Below are 24902 nucleotides of genomic sequence, written 5' to 3' on the forward strand. Positions count from 1 at the left end.
ATTGCAGAAAATACGGAAGTATGGGATTGAAGGTGATTTAGCGGTTTGGATCAGTAATTGGCTAGCTGAAAGAAGACAGAGGGTGGTGGTTGATGGCAAATGTTCATCCTGGAGTTCAGTTACTAGTGGTGTACCGCAAGGATCTGTTTTGGGGCCACTGCTGTTTGTCATTTTTATAAACCTTTTTATAAATGACCTGGAAGAGGGTGTAGAAGGATGGGTTAGTAAATTTGCAGATGACACGAAGGTCGGTGGAGTTGTGGATAGTGCTGAAGGATGTTATAGGTTACAGAGGGACATAGATAAGCTGCAGAGCTGGGCTGAGAGGTGGCAGATGGAGTTTAATGCGGAAAAGTGTGAGGTGGTTCACTTTGGAAGGAGTAACAGGAATGCAGAGTACTGGGCTAATGGCAAGATTCTTGGTAGTGTAGATGAACAGAGAGATCTCGGCATCCAGGTACATAAATCCCTGAAAGTTGCCACCCAGGTTAATAGGGCTGTTAAGAAGGCATATGGTGTGCTAGCCTTTATAAGCAGGGGGATTGAGTTTCAGAACCACAAGGTCATGCTGCAGCTGTACATAACTCTGGTGCGGCCGCACCTGGAGTACTGCGTGCAGTTCTGGTCACCACATTATAGGAAGGATGTGGAAGCTTTGGAAAGGGTTCAGAGGAGATTTACTAGGATGTTGCCTGGTATGGACGGACGGACTTACGAGGAAAGGCTCAGGGACTTGAGGTTGTTTTCGTTAGAGAGGAGAAGGCTGAGAGGTGACTTAATAGAGACATATAAGATAGTCAGAGGGTTAGATAGGGTGGACAGTGAGAGTCTTTTTCCTCGGATGGTGATGACCAACACGAGGGGACATAGCTTTAAATTGAGGGGTGGTAGATATAGGACAGATGTCAGAGGCAGTTTCTTTACTCAGAGAATAGTAGGGGTGTGGAACGCCCTGCCTGCAACAGTAGTAGACTCGCCAAATTTAAGGGCATTTAAGTGGTCACTGGATAGACATATGGATGAAAATGGAATAGTGTAGGTCAGATAGGCTTCAGATGGTTTCACGGGTCGGCGCAACATCGAGGGCCGAAGGGCCCGTACTGCGCTGTAGTGTTCTATGTTCTACAACATTGACTACTCTCCAGGCCTCTGGAACTTCACTTGTAGCCAATGAGGATACAAAGATTACTGTCAAGGCCCCAGCAATTTCCTCACTTGCCTCCCTCAGTATTCTGGAGTAGATCCCATCAGGCCCTGGGGACTTATCTAATTTAATACTTTTTAAGATACCCAACACCTCTTTATTAATATCAACATGACTCAGACTATCTACACTCTACCCTATACTCCTCATCCACCAAGTCCTCTTTGGTGAATACTGAGGCAAAGTATTCATTTAGTATCTTGCACATTTCCTCTGTAACTAACTTATCGACACAGGGGTAGCAGCTTGGTGACTTAGTCTCCTTTCTACTTTCCAATTTATAGTAAATAGTCCAAAAGTAAGCTTACGGTATGAAATGGTAGCTTGGCTGTGCGGAATGTCCAACCTAGGGCATGTGGAGAGTTGTGGACACTTCATGTAGCTTAGACGAGCAGGTGCAGGAGGTGTCACCAGCTACAAAGTCTTCAGCTCCAGGTTTTGGAACTCAAGACCATAGAATTTACAGTGCAGAAGGAGACCATTCGGCCCATCGAGTCTGCACCGCCTCTTGCACCCTACCCAAGCCCACACCTCCACCCTATCCCAGTAACCCCTCCCAACACTAAGGACAATTTTGGACACTAAGCACAATTTTAGCATCGCCAATCCACCTAACCTGCATATCTTTCGACTGTGGGAGGAAACCGGAGCACCTGGAGGAAACCCAGGCACACACGGGGAGAACGTGCAGACTTCACACAGACAGTGACCCAAGCCGGGAATCGAACCTGGGACCCTGGAGCTGTGAAGCAATTGTGTTAACCACCACGCTACCATGATTCAAGCGGCAGCTAGAATCACTGTGGTGCATCTGCGATGCTGAGGACTACATGGACAGCATGTTTAGGGAGGTGATCATACTACAGGATAGGAGCATATGGCAGAGATGGTATGGTTGACCACCAGAATGTTTAAGAGGACCAAGCAGGTAGTGAGTCTATCTTGCTCAAAAACTGTTTTCCATTTTGGATGCCATTAAGGGCAATGGTTCCTTAGGGGACCAAGGGCCTAGTCTGGGCACCACACTGGCGCAGCTGTATGGTCAGAAAACAGAGGAATAGTGGTTGGGAATAGATAGGGGAACAGACGGGCGTTTGTGGCCATAGACATGACTCCAAGATGGTATGCTGCCTCCCTAGTGCCAGGGTCAAGGATGTCACAGAGTGGCTGCAGGACATTAAGGGGAGGCAGAACAGCCACAGGTCGTCGTTCATATTGGTACCAACAACATAGGTAGAAGAGTGATGTGGTCATGAAAGCAGATTTTAGGGAGCTCAGCAAGACATTAGAAAGCAGGATCTCAGAGGTAGTAATATCACCAGTGGCATGGTGGCACAGTGGTTAACACTGCTGCCACGCAGTGGGTTCGCTCTGCAGCCTCACGACGCCGAGGTCCCAGGTTCAATGCCACCTCTGGGTCCATGACTGTGTGGAGTTTTCACATTCTCCCCGTGTTTGCGTGGGTTTCGCCCCCACAACCTAAAGATGTGCAGGGTAGGTGGATTGGCCACGCTAAATTGCCCCTTAATTGGAAAAAATTAATTGGGTACACTAAATTTTTTTTTAAAACACTGCTGTCTGCACATGCTCCCCATGTATGCGTGGGTTTAACCCCCACAACCCAAAGTTGTGCAGGGTAGGTGGATTGGCCACGCTAAATTGCCCCTTAATTGGAAAAAAATGAATTTTTAAAAAAAATTCTGCTGCCTACCAGGGCCAGGGACCCAAGTTTGATTCCAACCTTGGTTGACTCCATGTGGAGTTGCACTTTCTCCCCATGTGTGCGTGGTTTCCTTCGGAGTGAGGAGGATTGGCCATGCTAAATTGCCCCTTAGTGTGCAAAGGTGTGCAGTTTAGTTGAGGTTACGAGGATGTGACGGGGAAGTGGGCTGAGGGAGGGTGCTCTTTCAGAGGGTTGATGCAAACTCGATAGGTTGAATGGCCTCCTTCTGCAATGTAGGAATTCAATGTCCTGATGAGCATAGAAATGAGGTTAGTGGCGATGAAGGTTTGGCTGAAGAGATGGCGCAGAAGAGATTGATTCAGATTCCTCGGACATTGGGACCGATTCTGGAGGAGGTGGGACCTGTACAAGCCAGGACCCAGGACCAATACTCTTGCTGGGATGTTTGCTAATGCAGGGGAGGTTGAACAGCCACAGGTCGTCGTACTTTGGCAGGGGTTTGGGAACCCTCAGCTGGGACAAAATTAGAAATGGTAACTGAAGGCAGAAAATCAGTGACTGAGTCTTGTGGGCAGGAGAAACAAAACAGAAAATTAAACAAAGATAGTTTGGCAGTGCTCAAGGGTAAGTGTTTCAATGTACGAAGTATAAATAAAGCAGATGAACTGGGGGCCCAGATAGAAAGTTGGCTGTATGATATCATAGCTATTAAGAGAAACAAGACTTAAAGGACAGGAAGGGTAGCACAACATTCCTATAGGACTTTCAGAAGTGAAAGAGAGGACTGTAGCAATTACAGCTGTGAGGACATGTTAGGATCATCAATTGAGGCCACATAGATTGAGGTTTGGAATCAAAAACGGGGCAGTCACACTGAGTGTGTACTATAGATCTATCTATCTTTATCTTAAAAACATTTAATGAAGGAGCCTCTACTGCTTCATTGGGCAACCCTTTGGGTGAAGAAGTTCCTCTAAACTCAGTCCTAAATCTACTTCCCCTTATTTTGAGGCTATGCCCCCTAGTTCTGCTCTCACCCGCCAGTGGAAACAACCTGCCCGCATCTATCCTATCTATTCCCTTCATAATTTTATATGTTTCTATAAGATCCCCCCTCATCCTTCTAAATTCCAACGAGTACAGTCCCAGTCTACTCAACCTCTCCTCGTAATCCAACCCCTTCAGATCTGGGATTAACCTAGTGAATATCCTCTGCACACCCTCCAGTGCCAGTACGTCCTTTCTCAAGTAAGGAGACCAAAACTGAACACAATACTCCAGGTGTGGCCTCACTAACACCTTATACAATTGCAGCATAAACTCCAGTCTTAAACTCCAACCCTCTAGCAATGAAGGACAAAATTCCATTTGCCGCCTTAATCACCTGTTGCACCTTTAAACCAACTTTTTGCGACTCATGCACTAGCACACCCAGGTCTCTCTGCACAGCAGCATGCTTTAATATTTTATAATTTAAATAATAATCCCGTTAGCTGTTATTCCTACCAAAATGGATAACCTCACATTTGTCAACATTGTATTCCATTTGCCAGACACTAGCCCATTCACTTAACCTATCCAAATCCCTCTGCAGACTTCCAGTGTCCTCTGCACTTTTTGCTTTACCACTCATCTTAGTGTCGTCTGCAAACTTGGTCACATTGGTCCCCAACTCCAAATCATCTATGTAAATTGTGAACAATTGTGGGCACAACACTGATCCCTGAGGGACACCACTAGCTACTGATTGCCAACCAGAGAAACACCCATTAATCCCCACTCTTTGCTTTCTATTAATTAACCAATCTTCTATCCATGCTACTACTTTACCCTAAATGCCATGCATCTTTATCTTATACAGCAACCTTTTGTGTGGCACCTTGTCAAAGGCTTTCTGGAAATCCAGATATACCAATCCAGATATACCACATCTATTGGCACCCCGTTATCTACTGCATTGGTAATGTCCTCAAAGAATTCCACTAAATTAGTTAAGCACGACCTGCCCTTTATGAACCCATGCTGCGTCTGCCCAATGGGATCATTTCTATCAAGATGCCTTGCTATTTCTTCCTTGATGATAGATTCCAGCATCTTCTGTACTACCGAAGTTAAGCTCACTGCCCTATAATTACCCGCTCTCTGCCTACCTCCTTTTTTAAACAGTGGTGTCACGTCTTTGGGTTGTGGGGGTGAAACCCACGCAGACACGGGGACAATCTGCAAACTCCACACGGACAGTGACCCAGAGCTGGGATTCGAACCTGTGAGGCAGCAGAGATAACCAGTGTGCCATGTGCTGCCCCAATTGCTGCTGTTTATGATGTTGAAGTAGTTTGGGTTATTCATGATGGCTTCTCACCCTTGCCCCTCACCTGAAGTTAAATCAGCAGCAGCCAACTCTCCCCTCAAAGTAGAAAGTAGCCTGTGGTCATGTGGGACTATGGCGACTTTTACTTCAGGAAGGGGAAGGGGGAGGGGGAGTGACCCGAACAGACGCAGGAGCACAATCCAGTTCCCATAATTGGATTGGATTTGTTTATTCTGTTCAAATATGATGCTGTATATAATAAAACAACTTTTATCCAGCTGAATTGGGTGTGAAATGAATGATTTTCCTTCTGAAGCATTTTGTTTTTTTAGCCTCATTGGAGCTGCTTTCATTGTGTCCGATTGAAAACGAAAGGGGGCGAGAGAGACAAAAGAGAGAAGCGGCCATCTTGCCGTGGAGTCATTCAAATGAGGCAATTTCCGCTCTCGGCTTCCTCTTTGTCTGTTGGTGTGGAGTGAGCGGCGCCATTCTCAACTCCTGCAGCTTCACTCACTCAAGTGCGTAGCAAACCCGCCACCATGACTGAAGAAGCAAAGTTGTTCGTCGGCGGCCTCAACTTCGACACCGACGAGCAGGGCCTGGAGGATGTTTTCTCCAAGTACGGGCAGATCGCTGAGGTGAGAGTGATTAAAGACAAAGACACCATGACGTCCCGCGGTTTCGGCTTCATCACTTTCGAGAACCCCGACGACGCCAGGGACGCGCTGCAGGCGATGAACGGAAAATCCCTGGACGGGCGGCAGATCCGGGTGGGCCACGCCGAGAAAAAGTCGGGCGGCGGCCGCGGGTACGGAGGAAGCCGGGGCGGCGGCGGCTACAGCGGCAGCAGGAGAGGCGGCGGCGGCTACTGGGATAGGGACCGGAGCAGCGGCTATAGCGGCGGAAGCCGGTACGAGTCTGGAGACCGGGATAGCTATTCGGGTGGGTACAAGGGCCAAGGTGGATACTACTCTGGTAGTGGTGGCAGTTATGGAAACCGCTCGTACAGGGACTATGAGTGATCAAATATAGAGAAGCATTTCTGCCAGATTCAGGATCAACCTCCCACCTTGTTCATATAAAATGGCTCTTGGAACCGCAGAAAGCAGTATCTGATGAAATTTGATTTGCCTGTTATGTTAAAATGCTAGAAAACCATTTTCACCATTGTCATGATTAATCTTGTTACCTGTTGTTTAGTCTGGAGTACTGCTTTATGTCGGGGCTTTGGACTCTGAACCTCAAATACCATGTCGTTTTCTATATTCTTTTAAAAATAAGACCGTTGGTCATTCGGACGTTATCCTGGCGGCTTAAATCGCCACTGAGTCTCCTTTTGTCAGCTCCTTTTGGAATTTGTCGAAATCGTTTTGCTTTCTGGTGAGATTTTTCCACAATTCCATGCGGTGCAAAGAATGAAAGAGCGGAAAAGCTTCACTCCCACTGTCTGGTTGCTTCTTATACAAAATCTGATCTTTGGAAACCCGGACTGCCATTCTTAACAAGACTGGTCTCAGAATACCAGCACTCGAGTTATTTTTCTTTCAATCGACCGATTTTCGTTCAATCTGTTATGTCCGGTTCTTGTTTCAATTACCTCGTTATGAGGATGACATTTTTTAAAGCAAACATTATGCTCGGTGGCTTTTAATGCATTTGAACATCGTTTCTAAAGTGACCTGTTATTTTTTGGGGGGTGGGGAACTTTGTCTCTGAATGTTGCCACCATGTGCTCGAGTGGCGTGAGCCATTTTCCTTGCCACTGAAAAGTAATACGAGATCCGTTTGCACAACACCTTTTTCATGTAGCTTGTTAAAAGACTCTGAGCAAACTGATCGTGGTCTTTTGTTTTAAAACTGGTTTATTGAAAACTGTAATTTAAAAAGTCAATTGCTATTTGTTGTACTTTCATCAGCTGGCACAGCCCTTTGGACAAGCGTTGCCGCTGGGAAACCAATCTTTTGTCAGTGGATGTATCTGAATAAAATGCAGCTTCAGGAACACTCGTGACTTGTCTTTGTTATAAATCATTCCACTTGAATCCAAGGAAATGAATCTGGAGGTGTCCTTTTATTCCAAACTTGCTTCCATCATTATTTGATTTCTCAAATTATGTCAATACGGTGTTTGAAGATAATGCTCGTGGAGTGCCAGGACTGAGGTAAAATGTTGGATGTTTGTGGGGGCGAAACCCACGCATACACTGGGAGAATGTGCAAACTCCACACACAGTGGAGCCTCCCCGGACAGGTGCTGGAATGTGGCGACTAGGTGCTTTTCACAGTAACTTCATTGAAGCCTACTCGTGACAATAAGCGATTTTCATTTCATTTCATTTCAGTGACCCAGATCGAACCTGGGACCTAGACGCCGTGCTCCCCCCCCCCATGAAGATTTACCGTCTCCTGCAACCACCCATTTATGTCTGAGATCCTCTCCAGCTCATTGCTCAATAGCAGTCTATATAAGTGTTTGGCTCGGCAGCTGAGGGAAAGAAGGAAACTTTTCGAACAAAGTCCCGCACCTACATGTACCACAATTCGCTCCTCGGGAGCTGATATTTCTTCTTCAATTCCTCATGCCCTCCAGAAACCAACCCCAAATCCTCTCGACCCCCTAGTCTACTCTTATAAATGGTCTATCCCTGCCGGCGCCGAACTATGATTTCCACAGATTATTGACCATTGACTCCCCCCCCCCCCCCCCCCCCCCCCCCCGGCAAACTAAATCCCACCTAAGCTGGTTCCAAATCTTTTAAGAGATGTTGCCACCAGCCTTGCCATAAACCTGGGTGGGAGAGGGTCTGTAAACAGTGCCTTTAAACACCCCCTTGCAGGAGGCCTCCATTTGCACCCACTCTGACATTTTCCCCCACCACCACTGCTGCACTTTTTCCACAATCGCTGCAGTAATGATTTGGTTTTTTAAATTATGTAAATATTGTACTTGAAGATGATGCTTAGGGAAACTGCCAGATTCCAGGTAAAATGTTTAGTTTTGGTAATGTTATTTAAATTATTGTTTGAAACAAACTGGTTATTTCTTACCTGACACAATTTGAAACTGGTGATCGCTTTATTGTTTGCAAGAACTGTAGTGATCCTGTATTGTAGCCTTTTTGTCCCATATTCCTCCTTGTGGTAGTGGCTGCTTGTTACAATGGTGATAGTCATTGGTGACTTGCGGTAACTTTTACTCAGTTGTGAACAGTGTAATCACTACCCTCCACAATGAGTTCCAGAATTGCACACCATACTCCAGCTGTGGCCTAACCAATGTGTTATACAGTTCTCGCATAACCTCCCTGATCTTTAACTCTATGCCTCGACTAATAAAAATAAGTATACCAAATGCCAAAACCACTTTACCCAACTGCCCTGCTATCTTAATGGACCGGTGTACATGCATACCATGGTCCCTCTGATCCTTCGTACTTCCCTGGGTCCTGTCTTTCACCATGACCCTTGCCTTTTTGTCCTGCCCAGATTGAATTCCATTTGCCTCTGACCAGCCCGCCTATATCCTCCTGTAATCTAAGGCTATCCTCCTCACTATTTACCATCTCACAAATTTTCATATCAACTTGATAGGGCAGCACAGTAGCATTGCGGATAGCGCAATTGCTTCACAGCACCAGGGTCCCAGGTTCAATTCTGGCTTGGGTCACTGTGCGGAGTCTGCACATCCTCCCTGTGTGTGCGTAAGTTTCCTCCGGGTGCTCCGGTTTCCTTCCACAGTCCAAAGATGTGCAGGTTAGGTGGATTGGCCATGATCAATTGCCCTTGGTGTCCAAAATTGCCCTTAGTGTTGGGTGGGGTTATGGGGTGGGGGTGTTGACCTCGGGTAGGGTGCTCTTTCCAAGAGCCGGTGCAGACTCGATGGGCCGAATGGCCTCCTGCGCTGTAAATTCTATGATATGAAAACTTACTGATCAACCCTCCTACATTCAAGTCTAAATCATTTATATAAACCACAAACAGCAAGGCCCTCAACACTGATCCCTGTGGGGACCCACTGGAGACGGAGATGGATAGGTTTTTGATTAATAAGGCGACCAGGGTGTTATGGGGAGAAGGCAGGAGAATGGGGATGAGAAAATATCAGAATGGCGGAGCAGACTCAATGGACCGAGTGGCCTAATTCTGCTCCTATGTCTTATAAAATTTATAGTGCAGAAAGAGGCCATTCGGCCCATCGAGTCTGCACTGGCTCTTGGAAAGAGCACCCTACCCAAGCCCGCACCCCCACCCTGTCCCAGTAACCCCATCCAACACCAAGGGTAATTTATCATGGCCAATCCACCTAACCTGCACATCTTTGGACTGTGGGAGGAAACACGGGGAGAACATGCAGACTGCACAGACAGTGACCCAAGTTGGGAATATGAACCTGGGACCCTGGAGCTGTGAAGCAATTGTGCTAACCACTATGCTGCCGTGGTTTTATGGAGAGCGCCCAGTCAGAAAAACACACCTCCTCACCCTCAGCTTCCTGCCACTCAGCCAATTCTGGATCCAACTTGCCAAATTTCCATGGATCCCATGGGCTCTTGCCTCCACTATCAGTTTACCATGTGGGGCTTTCTTCAAAAGCTTGCCAACACTAACCTTTGCTTTTGGCTTTAAGGATGACGCTGATCTAAAAAAAATAAATTTAGAGTGCCCAATTCATTTTTCCAATTTAGTGTGGCCAATCCATCTACCTGCACATCTTTGGGTTGTGGGGGCGATACCCATGCAAACACTGGGAGAATGTGCAAACTCCACACGGACAGTGACCCAGAGCCAGGATTGAACCTGGGACCTCAGCGCTGTGGAGCTGATTTCTTGACCCATGCACTGCTGCCATGCCAGCCAAGGGTCTATGAAGAAATTGTGGATGGATGGGTGTCTGCGTGGGTTTCCTCCCACAGTCCATAGATGGGCACGTTCTGTGGATTGGCCGTGCTAAATTGCCCCTTAACTGTCCAAAGATGGGCAGGTTAAATGCGGTTACGGGGATAGTGCAGGTGAGTGGGTCTAGATGGGGTGCTCTTTCAGAGGATCCGTGCAAACCCGATGGGCTGAATGGTCTCGAACTGTAGGGCTTCTGTGACCTATATATTTTTTAAAGATCCAAGTAGACTGCGTCAAAAGCATTACCCTCATCTACACACATGGTCACCTCTTTGAAAAATTTAATTAAGTTGGTCAGAAAGGACCTCCAAAACCATTCTGTTCTTGATTAATCCCTGGCTCTCCAAATGCCAATTAATTCTGTCTCAGAATTGTTTCCAATAGTTCCCCACCACAGGGTAGACTGGCTTGTAGTTTCATGGTTTATCCCTTCTTGAATTAACCTAATGTTCACCTACACATTTACTGTTGTTGCTGGATACTAATTTGGTGAGGATCCTGATTATTTATCTGCATCCCAGTTGAAATGTATTAACTCAGCCCACGCATCACACCAGCTTGCCACCCCCACATTGATTCTGTCTACACCTCCCGCAGCCTCAGGAAGGCAGACAGCAATATCAGAGACCCCTCCCACCCAGGCATTGCCTTCTTCCACACCCTTCCATTAGGCAGAAGGTACAGAAGTCTGAAGACACACATCCAGACATAGGAACAGCTTCTTCCCCATAGCTACAAGGCTCCTCAATAATTCCCCCTCGGACTGATCTGTTCCCTGGAAGAACGCTCAAAGGAAAGCTCATGTATTTGCTTTGTTTGGCCCCTTGTTCTGCACTGTAACCAATCACTTTATCGATGTACCATTTGTCAATATACTCTGTTGATTATTATTTTGTCTACTATGTACGTAGTGTAATCTTTCCCTCGGCTGCAGAAAAATACTTTTCACTGTACTTCGGTACATGTGACAATAAATCAAATCAAATTTAGTAGACTACGAATCAAAAATGTGGCCATGTTACTGCTGGATAAATCTGCACCAGTGGTAATATTTGTGTCACGGAGAGCTAAAACAACAGCTCATTCTGAAGATTAATTTACTTATGAAGGAATATTGAGATTAAATATTGAGGGTAAAATTGTTGGCAAATTCATTAATTAAGGAAGGAACATAGGAGTAGCTCTTCAAGCTGCTCTACCATTCAATAAAAATATTGCTGATCTGTCTGTGGTCTCAGCTTCAATTTCCTGTCTGCCCCCCCCCCCCCCCCCCCCCCCCCCCATAACCCTCAACTCCCTTGCCTAAGAAGAATCTGTCAAAAATTCAAAGACCCAACCTCTTTTTTTGGGGGGGGGGGAAGAGAATTCCAAAACTGGATGGAGTATTTCAAGTCCCCTCATGATTTTGTATATTTCAATAAGAACACCACCTATGAGTATAAACTGCACACATTACTCCAGATGTCTCACCAAAGTCCTGTATAGCTGTAATAATACTTCCTTATTTGAAAACATTAACTCTGTTTCTCCACAGATGTTGCCAGACCTGCTGAGTTTATCCAACATTTTCTGTTTTTATTCCATATTTTTATATTTCATTTCAGTTGCAATACCAACATTTGTGAGGAAAAGGTGGTGGGACAGCTCTGTTAATTAAGGATTACATTAGTTCCACTTGAAAGAGCAAGATGTGGAATCAGATTGGTTGGAGATAAATAAAAGGAGCAGGTCATTTGTGGGAGCAGATTGTGCCCCCTCCCCCTGACAATAGTTATATTGTAGGACAGAGAATGTAGGAAGAATAAATGTGGTAAGAAATGCACCATAATAATGGGTGACTTTAATCTTGTCGATCGAGACGATTGACAAAGGTAGCCTGGAAAATGAGTTGATACTGTTTTCAGAACAATTTCTTAAGAGCAGTACATTTCAACGGCAAACCAGGGAGCAGGCTATCCTCGAGCTGGTAGTGTGCAATGGGACGAGATGAATCAATAACCTCACAGTAAAGGAGCCTCTGGGTGACAGTGATCACAACATGGTAGAATTTCATGTTGAACTTGGTGGAAACGTGTGGATCCATTAGTAGAATTTTAAACCTAAATAAAGGTGGCTATGGGAGAATGATGGCAAAGTTGGCTATAATGGACTAGGAGACAAGGTTAAAAGTTAGCACAATGGGAGTTGCAGTGGCAAACCTTGAAGCAGATACTGAATAACACTAAGAAAATATTTATCCCAGTGAGAAAGAAAGAGGCAGTTAAGGAAGTTAAGGATAGTATAGAATCATAGAATTTACAGCGCAGAAGGAAGCCATTCGGCCCATCGAGTCTTGGAAAAAGCATCCTACTTTGTTTCTATAAATTTAGAGTATCCAATTCATTTTTCCCATTAAGGGGCAATTTAACGTGGCCAGTCCAACCAGCCTGCACATCGTTTGGGTTGTGGGGGTGAAACCCACACAAACACGGGGAAACCCACTGCGCCACAGTGCTGTCCAGAGCACCCTACTTAAGCCCACACCTCCACCCTATTCCCGTGACCCAGCAACCCCATCTAACCTAAGGGCAATTTAACATGGCCAATCCACCTAACCTGAACATCTTTGGACCATGTGAGGAAACCGGAGCACCCGGAGGAAACCCACGCAGACACTGGGAGAACATGCAGACTCCGCACAGACAGTGACCCAAGCCAGGAATCGAACCTGGGACCCTGGAGCTGTGAAGCCAAAGTGCTAACCACTATGCTACCGTGCTGTCCTTGAGAGAAACACTGTACAAATCTGCAAAGACTAATGATAGTTCAGAGATTGAGACTGATTTTAAGAACCAGCAAAGATTAATGAAAAAGATAATAGAATATTAGAATAATAGAAAATAAAAAGAAAGAGCAAGAGAGAAAGCTAGCTAAGAAAACTAAGCTTTGACAAGTATTTAAATATGAAAAGTAACTGAAGCTGGTGTTGGTCCTCCAGAGTCTGGGAATGGTAAACAGAAATTGAGGTGTGAGCAGTCATTTTGTATCTGTCTTCACAGTAGAGGTCTTGGAAAATGTAACCTAGGGTCTTAAAAGTGTGGGCACAGATAGTAGATGCACGTTATAATCTTCCAAAATTCCACAGATTCTGGGATGGTTCCAACAGATTGGAAAATAGCTAATGTTACACCTTAATTTAAGAAAGGAGGGAAGCATAGAGTAGGAGACTAGGCCAGTTAGCCTGTCTGTCATAGAGAGAGTGCTAAAATGCATTATTACAGTTATAGCAGGATACTTAGGTAATCAGGCAGAGCCAACATGCCTTTGTGAAAGGAAAATGGTATTTAACTAACCTGTTGAATGTTAAATGTTGAGTGTCAAAGTGTAAGATGGTTAATGGGGAACCGGTAAATATAGTGTACTTCGATTTCCAAAAGGCATTTGATAAGGTACAGCATCGAAAATCACTACGCAAGATTACAGCACATGGTGTACAGGGTATTAGCATGGATAAAGGATTGATTAGCTAACAGGAAGCAGCAATGAGGGATAAATTCATAAATTTTAGAGCGGCAAGCTGTAACTTGTGGATTGCCAGAGGTATCAATGCTGGATGCTCAACTATTGGGCACAGTAAGAAGTCTTACAACACCAGGTTAAAGTCCAACAGGTTTGTTTCAAACACGAGCTTTCGGAGCACGGCTCCTTCTTCAGGTGAATGGAAAGGCTTTCCATTCACCTGAAGAAGGAGCCGTGCTCCGAAAGCTCGTGTTTGAAACAAACCTGTTGGACTTTAACCTGGTGTTGTAAGACTTCTTACTGTGCTCACCCCAGTCCAACGCCGGCATCTCCACATCATGGCAACTATTGGGCGGCAGGCAAGCACAGTGGTTAGCACTGTCGTTTCACAGCGCCAGGGTCCCAGGTTCGATTTCTGGCTTGGATCACTGTCTGTGCAGATTCTGCATATTCTCCCCCTGTCTGCGTGGGTTTCTTCCAGGTGCTCTGGTTTCCTCCCAGAAATCCAGAAGGACGTGTTGTTAGGTCATTTGGACACTCCCTCTGTGTGCCTCAATAGGCGCTGGAATGTGGAGACTAGAAGCTTTTCTTTTTTTTAAATAAATTTAGAGTACCCAGCAAGGCCAATCCACCTACCCTGCATATCTTTTGGTTGGGGGGGGGGGCCTAAACCCATGCAAACACGGGGAGAATATGCAAACTCCACACGGACAGTGACCCAGAGCCGGGATCAAACCTGGGACCTCAACGCCCTGAGGCAGCAATGCTAACCACTGCACCACTGTGCTGCCCGACTAGAGGCTTTTCATAGTAACTTCATTGCAGTGTTAATGTAAGCTTGGGACAGTGTAGCACCCACTCAGTACTATACCAGAGGGATTTTCACAGTAACTTCATTGCAGTGTTAATGTAAGCCTACTTGTGACAATAAAGATTATTAGTATTATTTACAATGATTTCTTCCCACAAGTCCTGAAAGACGTGCTGTTAGGTGAATTGGACATTCTGAATTCTCCCTCCATGTACCCGAATAGGCGCCGGAATGTGGCGACTAGGGGATTTTCACAGTAACTTCATTGAAGCCTACTCGTGACAATAACGCACATGAACTTTGAATCTTGATTTGCGGTGGCACAATTAATTATCACATACCTCAAGAAATCATCTTTATAGTACTTTGTTCCTGTTTTCAGCTTTTTTTCATTTATTATTTATTTCATTTTTTTTCAGGTGATGGTATGAGAGACATTATTCATCCCCCACCCCCAAGAAAGCTCACTTCAACAAGCCAGTCACCCCCATAACACAAGAAATAAGAGAACACAACACAGCCCATCAAGCCTGAGCATAGCTAGATCCCAGTAACCAGGTGTCTCAGCCAATGATAGGGTCGGAAGATGGCAGCTCGCTGGGACCGAAGACATTTGCACTGAGATTTTTCTGCCTTGCTTATAAACACACACAGGCCACAGACAGACGCAGGCGTGTCAAGACTGGAGGGCTGTTTTCAGCTTCTTCATGGGTTGTTCACTAGAGACAATTGGGACTCCCGGCCCGGGACAATCGGGACTCCCGGCCCAGGACAATCGGGACTCCCGGCCCAGGACAATTGGGACTCCCGGCCCAGGACAATTGGGACTCCCGGCCCGGGACAATCGGGACTCCCGGCCCAGGACAATCGGGACTCCCGGCCCAGGATAATTGGGACTCCCGGCCCGGGACAATCGGGACTCCCGGCACGGGGCTATCGGGACTCCCGGCCTAGGACAATCGCATGACTCATGGCCCGGGTCAATCGGGACTCCCGGCCCGGGACAATCGGGACTCCCGGCCCGGGACAATCGGGACTCATGGCCCGGGACAATCGGGACACCCCGCCCGGGACAATCAGGACTCCCGGCCCGGGACAAATTGGACTCACGACCAGGGACAATCGGGACTCACGGCCCGGGACAATCGGGACTCACGGCCCGGGACAATCGGGACTCACGGCCCGGGACAATCGGGACTCACGGCCCGGGACAATCGGGACTCCCGGCCCGGGGCAATGGGGACTCACGGCCCGGGGCAATGGGGACTCCCGGCCCCGGACAATCTGGACTCCCGGCCCGGGACAATCGGGACTCCCGGCCCGGGGCAATGGGGACTCACGGCCCGGGGCAATGGGGACTCCCGGCCCCGGACAATCTGGACTCCCGGCCCGGGACAATCGGGACTCCCGGCCCCGGACAATCTGGACTCCCGGCCCGGGGCAATGGGGACTCACGGCCCGGGACAATCGGGACTCCCGGCCCCGGACAATCTGGACTCACGGCCCGGGACAATCGGGACTCACGGCCCGGGACAATCTGGACTCCCGGCCCGGGGCAATGGGGACTCACGGCCCGGGACAATCGGGACTCCCGGCCCCGGACAATCTGGACTCCCGGCCCGGGGCAATGGGGACTCACGGCCCGGGACAATCGGGACTCCCGGCCCCGGACAATCTGGACTCACGGCCCGGGACAATCGGGACTCACGGCCCGGGACAATCTGGACTCCCGGCCCGGGGCAATGGGGACTCACGGCCCGGGACAATCGGGACTCCCGGCCCCGGACAATCTGGACTCCCGGCCCGGGGCAATGGGGACTCACGGCCCGGGACAATCGGGACTCCCGGCCCGGGACAATCTGGACTCCCGGCCCGGGACAATTTGGACTCCCGGCCCGGGGCAATGGGGACTCACGGCGCGGGGCAATGGGGACTCCCGGCCCCGGACAATCTGGACTCCCGGCCTAGGACAATCTGGACTCCCGGCCCCGGACAATCTGGACTCCCGGCCCAGGACAATCGGGACTCACGGCTCGGGACAATCGAGACTCAGGGCCCGGGACAATTGGGATTCATGGCTCGGGACTCACGGCCCGGGACAATCGGGACTCCCGACCCGGGACAATCGGGATTCACGGCCCGGGACAATCGGGACTCCCGGCCCCGGACAATCTGGACTCCCGGCCCCGGACAATCTGGACTCCCGGCACGGGGCTATCGGGACTCCCGGCCTAGGACAATCGCACGACTCATGGCCCGGGTCAATCGGGACTCCCGGCCCGGGACAATCGGGACTCCCGGCCCGGGACAATCGGGACTCATGGCCCGGGACAATCGGGACACCCCGCCCGGGACAATCAGGACTCCCGGCCCGGGACAAATTGGACTCACGACCAGGGACAATCGGGACTCACGGCCCGGGACAATCGGGATTCACGGCCCGGGACAATCGGGACTCACGGCCCGGGACAATCGGGACTCACGGCCCGGGACAATCGGGACTCCCGGCCCGGGGCAATGGGGACTCACGGCCCGGGGCAATGGGGACTCCCGGCCCCGGACAATCTGGACTCCCGGCCCGGGACAATCGGGACTCCCGGCCCGGGACAAATGGGACTCACGACCAGGGACAATCGGGACTCACGGCTCGGGACTCACGGCCCGGGACAATTGGGATTCACGGCTCGGGACTCACGGCCCGGGGCAATGGGGACTCCCGGCCCCGGACAATCTGGACTCCCGGCCCGGGACAATCTGGACTCCCGGCCCCGGACAATCTGGTCTCCCGGCCCAGGACAATCGGGACACACGGCCCGGGACAATTGGGACTCCCGGCCCCGGACAATCTGGACTCCCGGCCTAGGACAATCTGGACTCCCGGCCCAGGACAATCGGGACTCACGGCTCGGGACAATCGAGACTCAGGGCCCGGGACAATTGGGATTCATGGCTCGGGACTCACGGCCCGGGACAATCGTGACTCCCGACCCGGGACAATCGGGATTCACGGCCCGGGACAATCGGGACTCACGGCCCGGGACAATCGGGACTCCCGGCCCCGGACAATCTGGACTCCCGGCCCCGGACAATCTGGACTCCCGGCCCAGGACAATCGGGACTCCCGGCCCGGGACAATCGGGACTCCCGGCCCGGGACAATCGGGACTCATGGCCCGTGACAATCGGGACTCCCCGCCCGGGACAATCAGGACTCCCGGCCCGGGACAAATGGGACTCACGACCAGGGACAATCGGGACTCACGGCTCGGGACTCACGGCCCGGGACAATTGGGATTCACGGCTCGGGACTCACGGCCCGGGACAATCGGGACCCCCGGCCCAGGACAATCGGGACTCCCGGCCCAGGACAATTGGGACTCCCGGCCCGGGACAATCGGGACTCCCGGCACGGGGCTATCGGGACTCCCGGCCTAGGACAATCGCACGACTCATGGCCCGGGTCAATCGGGACTCCCGGCCCGGGACAATCGGGACTCCCGGCCCGGGACAATCGGGACTCATGGCCCGGGACAATCGGGACACCCCGCCCGGGACAATCAGGACTCCCGGCCCAGGACAATCAGGACTCCCGGCCCGGGACAAATTGGACTCACGACCAGGGACAATCGGGACTCACGGCCCGGGACAATCGGGATTCACGGCCCGGGACAATCGGGACTCACGGCCCGGGACAATCGGGACTCACGGCCCGGGACAATCGGGACTCCCGGCCCGGGGCAATGGGGACTCACGGCCCGGGACAATCGGGACTCCCGGCCCCGGACAATCTGGACTCCCGGCCCGGGGCAATGGGGACTCACGGCCCAGGACAATCGGGACTCCCGGCCCGGGGCAATCTGGACTCCCGGCCCGGGACAATTTGGACTCCCGGCCCGGGACAATCGGGACTCCCGGCCCGGGACAATCGGGACTCCCGGCCCCGGACAATCTGGACTCCCGGCCCGGGACAATTTGGACTCCCGGCCCGGGGCAATGGGGACTCACGGCCCGGGGCAATGGGGACTCACGGCCCGGGGCAATCTGGACTCCCGGCCTAGGACAATCTGGACTCCCGGCCCCGGACAATCTGGACTCCCGGCCCAGGACAATCGGGACTCACGGCTCGGGACAATCGAGACTCAGGGCCCGGGACAATTGGGATTCATGGCTCGGGACTCACGGCCCGGGACAATCGGGACTCCCGACCCGGGACAATCGGGATTCACGGCCCGGGACAATCGGGACTCACGGCCCGGGACAATCGGGACTCCCGGCCCCGGACAATCTGGACTCCCGGCCCCGGACAATCTGGACTCCCGGCCCAGGACAATCGGGACTCCCGGCCCGGGACAATGGGGACTCCCGGCCCGGGACAATGGGGACTCCCGGCCCGGGACAATCTGGACTCCCGGCCCAGGACAATCGGGACTCCCGGCCCGGGACAATCTGGCTCCCGGCCCAGGACAATCGGGACTCCCGGCCCGGGGCAATCTGGACTCCCGGCCCGGGACAATTTGGACTCCCGGCCCGGGACAATCGGGACTCCCGGCCCGGGACAATCGGGACTCCCGGCCCCGGACAATCTGGACTCCCGGCCCGGGACAATTTGGACTCCCGGCCCGGGGCAATGGGGACTCACGGCCCGGGGCAATGGGGACTCACGGCCCGGGGCAATCTGGACTCCCGGCCTAGGACAATCTGGACTCCCGGCCCCGGACAATCTGGACTCCCGGCCCAGGACAATCGGGACTCACGGCTCGGGACAATCGAGACTCAGGGCCCGGGACAATTGGGATTCATGGCTCGGGACTCACGGCCCGGGACAATCGGGACTCCCGACCCGGGACAATCGGGATTCACGGCCCGGGACAATCGGGACTCACGGCCCGGGACAATCGGGACTCCCGGCCCCGGACAATCTGGACTCCCGGCCCCGGACAATCTGGACTCCCGGCCCGGGACAATCGGGACTCCCGGCCCGGGACAATGGGGACTCCCGGCCCGGGACAATCTGGACTCCCGGCCCAGGACAATCGGGACTCCCGGCCCGGGACAATCTGGCTCCCGGCCCAGGACAATCGGGACTCCCGGCCCGGGACAATGGGGACTCCCGGCCCGGGACAATCGGGACTCATGGCCCGTGACAATCGGGACTCCCCGCCCGGGACAATCAGGACTCCCGGCCCGGGACAAATGGGACTCACGACCAGGGACAATCGGGACTCACGGCTCGGGACTCACGGCCCGGGACAATTGGGATTCACGGCTCGGGACTCACGGCCCGGGACAATCGGGACTACCGACCCGGGACAATCGGGACTCCCGGCCCGGGACAATCAGGACTCACGGCTCGGGACTCACGGCCCGGGACAATTGGGATTCACGGCTCGGGACTCACGGCCCGGGACAATCGGGACTACCGACCCGGGTCAATCGGGACTCCCGGCCCAGGACAATCTGGACTCCCGGCCCCGGACAATCTGGACTCCCGGCCCAGGACAATCGGGACTCACGGCCCGGGACAATTGGGACTCCCGGCCCCGGACAATCTGGACTCACGGCCCGGGACAATCGGGATTCCCGGCCATGGTCAATCGGGACTCCCGGCCCAGGACAATCTGGACTCCCGGCCCAGGACAATCGAGACTCACGGCCCGGGACAATTGGGACTCCCGGCCCCGGACAATCTGGACTCACGGCCCGGGACAATCGGGATTCCCGGCCATGGTCAATCGGGACTCCCGGCCCGGGGCAATGGGGACTCACGGCCCGGGACAATCTGGACTCCCGGCCCAGGACAATCGGGACTCACGGCCCGGGACAATTGGGATTCATGGCTCGGGACTCACGGCCCGGGACAATCGGGATTCACGGCCCGGGACAATCGGGACTCACGGCCCGGGACAATCGGGACTCCCGGCCCCGGACAATCTGGACTCCCGGCCCGGGGCAATGGGGACTCACGGCCCGGGGCAATGGGGACTCCCGGCCCCGGACAATCTGGACTCCCGGCCCAGGACAATCGGGACTCACGGCTCGGGACAATCGAGACTCAGGGCCCGGGACAATTGGGATTCATGGCTCGGGACTCACGGCCCGGGACAATCGGGACTCCCGACCCGGGACAATCGGGATTCACGGCCCGGGACAATCGGGACTCACGGCCCGGGACAATCGGGACTCCCGGCCCCGGACAATCTGGACTCCCGGCCCCGGACAATCTGGACTCCCGGCCCGGGACAATCGGGACTCCCGGCCCGGGGCAATGGGGACTCACGGCCCGGGACAATCTGGACTCCCGGCCCGGGGCAAACTGGACTCCCGGCCCGGGACAATCTGGACTCCCGGCCCGGGGCAATGGGGACTCACGGCCCGGGACAATCTGGACTCCCGGCCCGGGGCAATCTGGACTCCCGGCCCGGGACAATCGGGACTCACGGCCCGGGACAATGGGGACTCACGGCCCGGGACAATCTGGACTCCCGGCCCGGGGCAATCTGGACTCCCGGCCCGGGGCAATCTGGACTCCCGGCCCGGGACAATCTGGACTCCCGGCCCGGGACAATCGGGATTCCCGGCCCGGGTCAATCGGGACTCACGGCCCGGGACAATGGGGACTCACGGCCCGGGACAATGGGGACTCACGGCCCGGGACAATGGGGACTCACGGCCCGGGACAATGGGGACTCACGGCCTCATTGAATGAGATGGGGTCTCATTCCCACCCCCTCCTACAAATCCAGATCAACTCCACTTCCTCGATGATGAAGCCTCCTTTGCTTCTTGGCACACAGCCTCAGGTCAACGGCAGTGGAGCCGGAATGGGGGGGTTGTGAAGGGGATAGGGGATCATCCCTTTCTGGTAGAGCATTAATGGACCACTAATGGGGGCTCTTCTTTGATGTTGACCTGTGGCTGAGGGTCAGTTGTCTGTCTCCATTTCTGTTCCTGAACCTTTATCCTCGAGGGCAACTACCCTCGGGTTTCCCATGGACTGAGACCCCTGCATCGGAGGTGAGCGCAATGTTCGTTGAGGGCGTCATATCCCATCCAAAGTTGTTTCAACAGAGTAGGGTAAAATCATGGAAGGGGTGCAGAAGGAGGCCATTTGACCAATTGTGTCTGCTTAAGCCCATGCCTCCACTCTATCCCCATAACACAGTCATCCCACCTAAACTTTCTGACACTAAGGGAAATTTATCATGGCCAATCCACCTAACCTGCACATCTTTGGACTGTGGGAGGAAACCGGAGCACCTGGCGGAAATTGCCCCTTAATTGGAAAAAATCAATTGGGTACACTAAATTGAAAAAAAAAGGATCTGGGGCGGGATTCTCCGATAATGGGGCTAAGTGTTGACGCGGTCGTAAACACCAGAATGTTTTACGTCGGCGTCATCTGGCCCCTAGGAGCAGTGATCCTGCGCCGCTCAGGGCTCCAGCACGGCACTGGAGCGCTTCACGCAGCTCCAGCTGCCGATAAGGGTGTCAGCAAGGCTGGCGCAGGTCCGCACATGCGCATGTGTTACCTTCTCTGCGCTGGCCCCCAGGCAACATGGCGGAGCCCCACAAGGGTCCGGCGCGGAGGAACATAGGCCCCCCCCGGGATTAGCCAGCCTGCCGATCGGTAGGCCCCACTCGCGGGCATTCCATGGAGTCGGATCCCCACTCCCCACACCAGGACGGCCCCCGCAGCCAGAATGCCGAGGTCCCGCGGGGTAGGACCACACATGAAGGACGCCAGCAGGACTCGGCGGGCATTTGGCCCGTCGAGCGCGGAGAATCGCCGGGGGAGCCGCGTTGAGCAGCCGCCGACCGGCACCGCGATGACGCGCCATTGGCGCCGATTCTCCAGTTGTCAAACAATCAGCGGACCTGCGTCGGAGCAGCGTCGCAGGATTCCCCCCCCCCCCCCCGGCAATTCTCCTACCCGGCGTGGGGTCGGAAAATACTGCCCATGGAATCAGCTGAGGAGGCATTTTAGGGTGGAAGGGAGGTCGGTGTTAACATCGCTGTGCGAGAATCATGGGTTTGAGCATGGGAGGTGGATAGTGGATACGGGAGGTGGGGGGAAGTGGGGCTGGTCAAGGTGATGGAACTGTATTTGGAGGAAGGGTTCGCCAGTCTGGAGGAGCTGAGGGAGAGGGTAGAGCTGCCAAGGGGGAGTGAGTTCAGGTATCTACAGGTTAGGGACTTTGCGTGAAAGGTCTGGAGGGAGTTCCCTAGGTCTCTGGGATACACCCTGCTGGAACGACCCTTCTGCTCCTGGATGAGGAAGGAGAGCGAAGAATTGGGGATGTCGACAAGTGGCTGGGAGATCAGCGAGGCGAGTGGGGTGGTGAAGGTCAAGAAGAAATGGGCAGTTGGGAGGGGAGATCAATTGGGGAGTATGGAGTGAGGCACTGCGTAGGGTAAAGGGGACCTCCTCTTGTGCAAGGATGAGTCTGATACAGTTTAAGGTGGTGCACAGGGTATATATGACTCGGGCGAGAACGAGTGGGTTCTTCCAGCTTATCCCGATGTGCCCGAAGCAAAATAAACTCCCTCCTAATTACCACCAACCTCTGCCTCTCCAACCATTCCAGCTTATCCCGGTGTGCCTGAAGCAAAATAAACTCCCCCCTAATTACCACCAACCTCTGCCTCTCCAACCATTCCAGCTTATCCCGGTGTGCCTGAAGCAAAATAAACTCCCCCCTAATTACCACCAACCTCTGCCTCTCCAACCATTCCAGCTTATCCCGGTGTGCCTGAAGCAAAATAAACTCCCCCCTAATTACCACCAACCTCTGCCTCTCCAACCATTCCAGCTTATCCCGGTGTGCCTGAAGCAAAATAAACTCCCCCCTAATTACCACTTTCAGCGTCTCCCACAGCACAGCGGCAGATGCCTCCTCACTTTTATTGAGCTCTACATAAGCTCCTTATCGATCACCAACGACACATCCAATCTCTACTGCTGCCACTGGGAACCCCGTTTCTCCACATACAGGTCCATAAGCTGACACCACTTCCTCCCAACTACACCCGCCAACAGCAAATTCCTTAAAACTACTTTTGTTTTCCTAACAGTTGCCATTGTATCAACATGGCACACTTTCGGGCAGATTGTTGGAAACTAAATGGGAGACCAGTTGCAGTAGTAGGAAGGTAGCACAAGAAAAGGGAATGGCCGTTAAAACTGTAGCAGTGGTACAGGTGAAACATGCTCCCTCAGAATCTCTGAGAAAATGGGATAGATCTCAAGATAGTTTAGAGAATTATTTGAGTATAGTGAAGAAAGTCAGGCTATTGGAGGTTCTGGATGTATTAGACCATAAGACAGAGTAGCAGAAGTAGGTCATTCGGCCCGTCAAGTCTGCGCCACCATTCAGTGAGATCATGACTGATGTGATGTGATAATCCTAAACACCACTCTCCAGCCTTGATTCCCTTACTGATTTAAAATGAGCCTTGAACATATTTAGCGACCCAGCCTCTATGGGAAAAAATTCCATACCTTCACTAACCTCTGAGTGGATTTTTTTTTAATCGTTCGTGAGATGTGGGCGTCACAGGCTGTGCCAGCATTTATTCACCATCCTTAATAGCCCTTGAGGAGCAATTAAGAGTCAACTACATTGCTGTGGGTCTGAAGTCACATGTAGGCCAGACCGGGTAAGGATGGCAGATATACTTCCCTAAAGGACATTAGTGAACCAGATGGGTTTTTATGATAATTGATAATGGTTTTTATTGAATTCAATTTTCGCCATCAGGATTCAAAACCGGATCCTCAGAGCATAACCATGGTTTCTGGTTTACTAGTCCAGTGAAAATATCACTATGTCACTGCAGGATCTTCCAGTCCCACCGACAGCAAACCCCACTCACCAGCAGGATCTTCCGGTCCCACCGATGGCAAACCCCACTCACCAGCAGGATCTTCCAGTCCCCCCGATGGCAAACCCCACTCACCAGCAGGATCTCCGGTCCCCCCGATAGTAAACCCCACTCACCAGCAGGATCTTCCAGTCCCACCGATAGCAAACCCCACTCACCAGCAGGATCTTCCAGTCCCACCGATAGCAAACCCCACTCACCAGCAGGATCTTCCAGTCCCACCGATAGCAAACCCCACTCACCAGCAGGATCTTCCAGTCCCACCGATAGCAAACCCCACTCACCAGCAGGATCTCCGGTCCCACCGATAGCAAATCCCCGTCACCAGCAGGATCTTCCAGTCCCACCGATAGTAAACCCCACTCACCAGCAGGATCTCCGGTCCCACCGATAACAAATCCCCGTCACCAGCAGGATCTTCCAGTCCCACCGATAGCAAACCCCACTCACCAGCAGGATCTTCCAGTCCCACAGATAGTAAACCCCACTCACCAGCAGGATCTTCCAGTCCCACCGATGGCAAACCCCATTGACCAGCAGGATCTTCCAGTCCCACCGATAGCAAATCCCACTCACCAGCAGGATCTTCCAGTCCCACCGATAGCAAACCCCACTCA

At 52.3% G+C, this 24902-nt stretch overlaps 1 protein-coding gene across 1 annotated transcript; it reads left to right on the forward strand.

Moving 5' to 3' along the window:
• The first annotated feature begins 5596 nt into the window (after nucleotides 1-5596).
• Nucleotides 5597-7203, forward strand: LOC119966986 (cold-inducible RNA-binding protein B-like). Its single transcript, XM_038798962.1, has one exon. It carries the CDS (start codon nucleotides 5739-5741, stop codon nucleotides 6219-6221), a length of 483 nt encoding a protein of 160 aa, XP_038654890.1. The 5' UTR covers nucleotides 5597-5738; the 3' UTR covers nucleotides 6222-7203.
• The last annotated feature ends 17699 nt before the right edge of the window (nucleotides 7204-24902 follow it).

This window comes from Scyliorhinus canicula, chromosome 6, assembly GCF_902713615.1.
Source record: "Scyliorhinus canicula chromosome 6, sScyCan1.1, whole genome shotgun sequence".
In the NCBI taxonomy this organism is placed as follows: Eukaryota; Metazoa; Chordata; class Chondrichthyes; order Carcharhiniformes; family Scyliorhinidae; genus Scyliorhinus; species Scyliorhinus canicula.

What these genes read in the sequence shown, in the direction of transcription:
- LOC119966986 (XM_038798962.1), top strand. Translation starts at nt 5,739, where the DNA reads ATGACTGAAGAAGCAAAGTTGTTCGTCGGCGGCCTCAACTTCGACACC.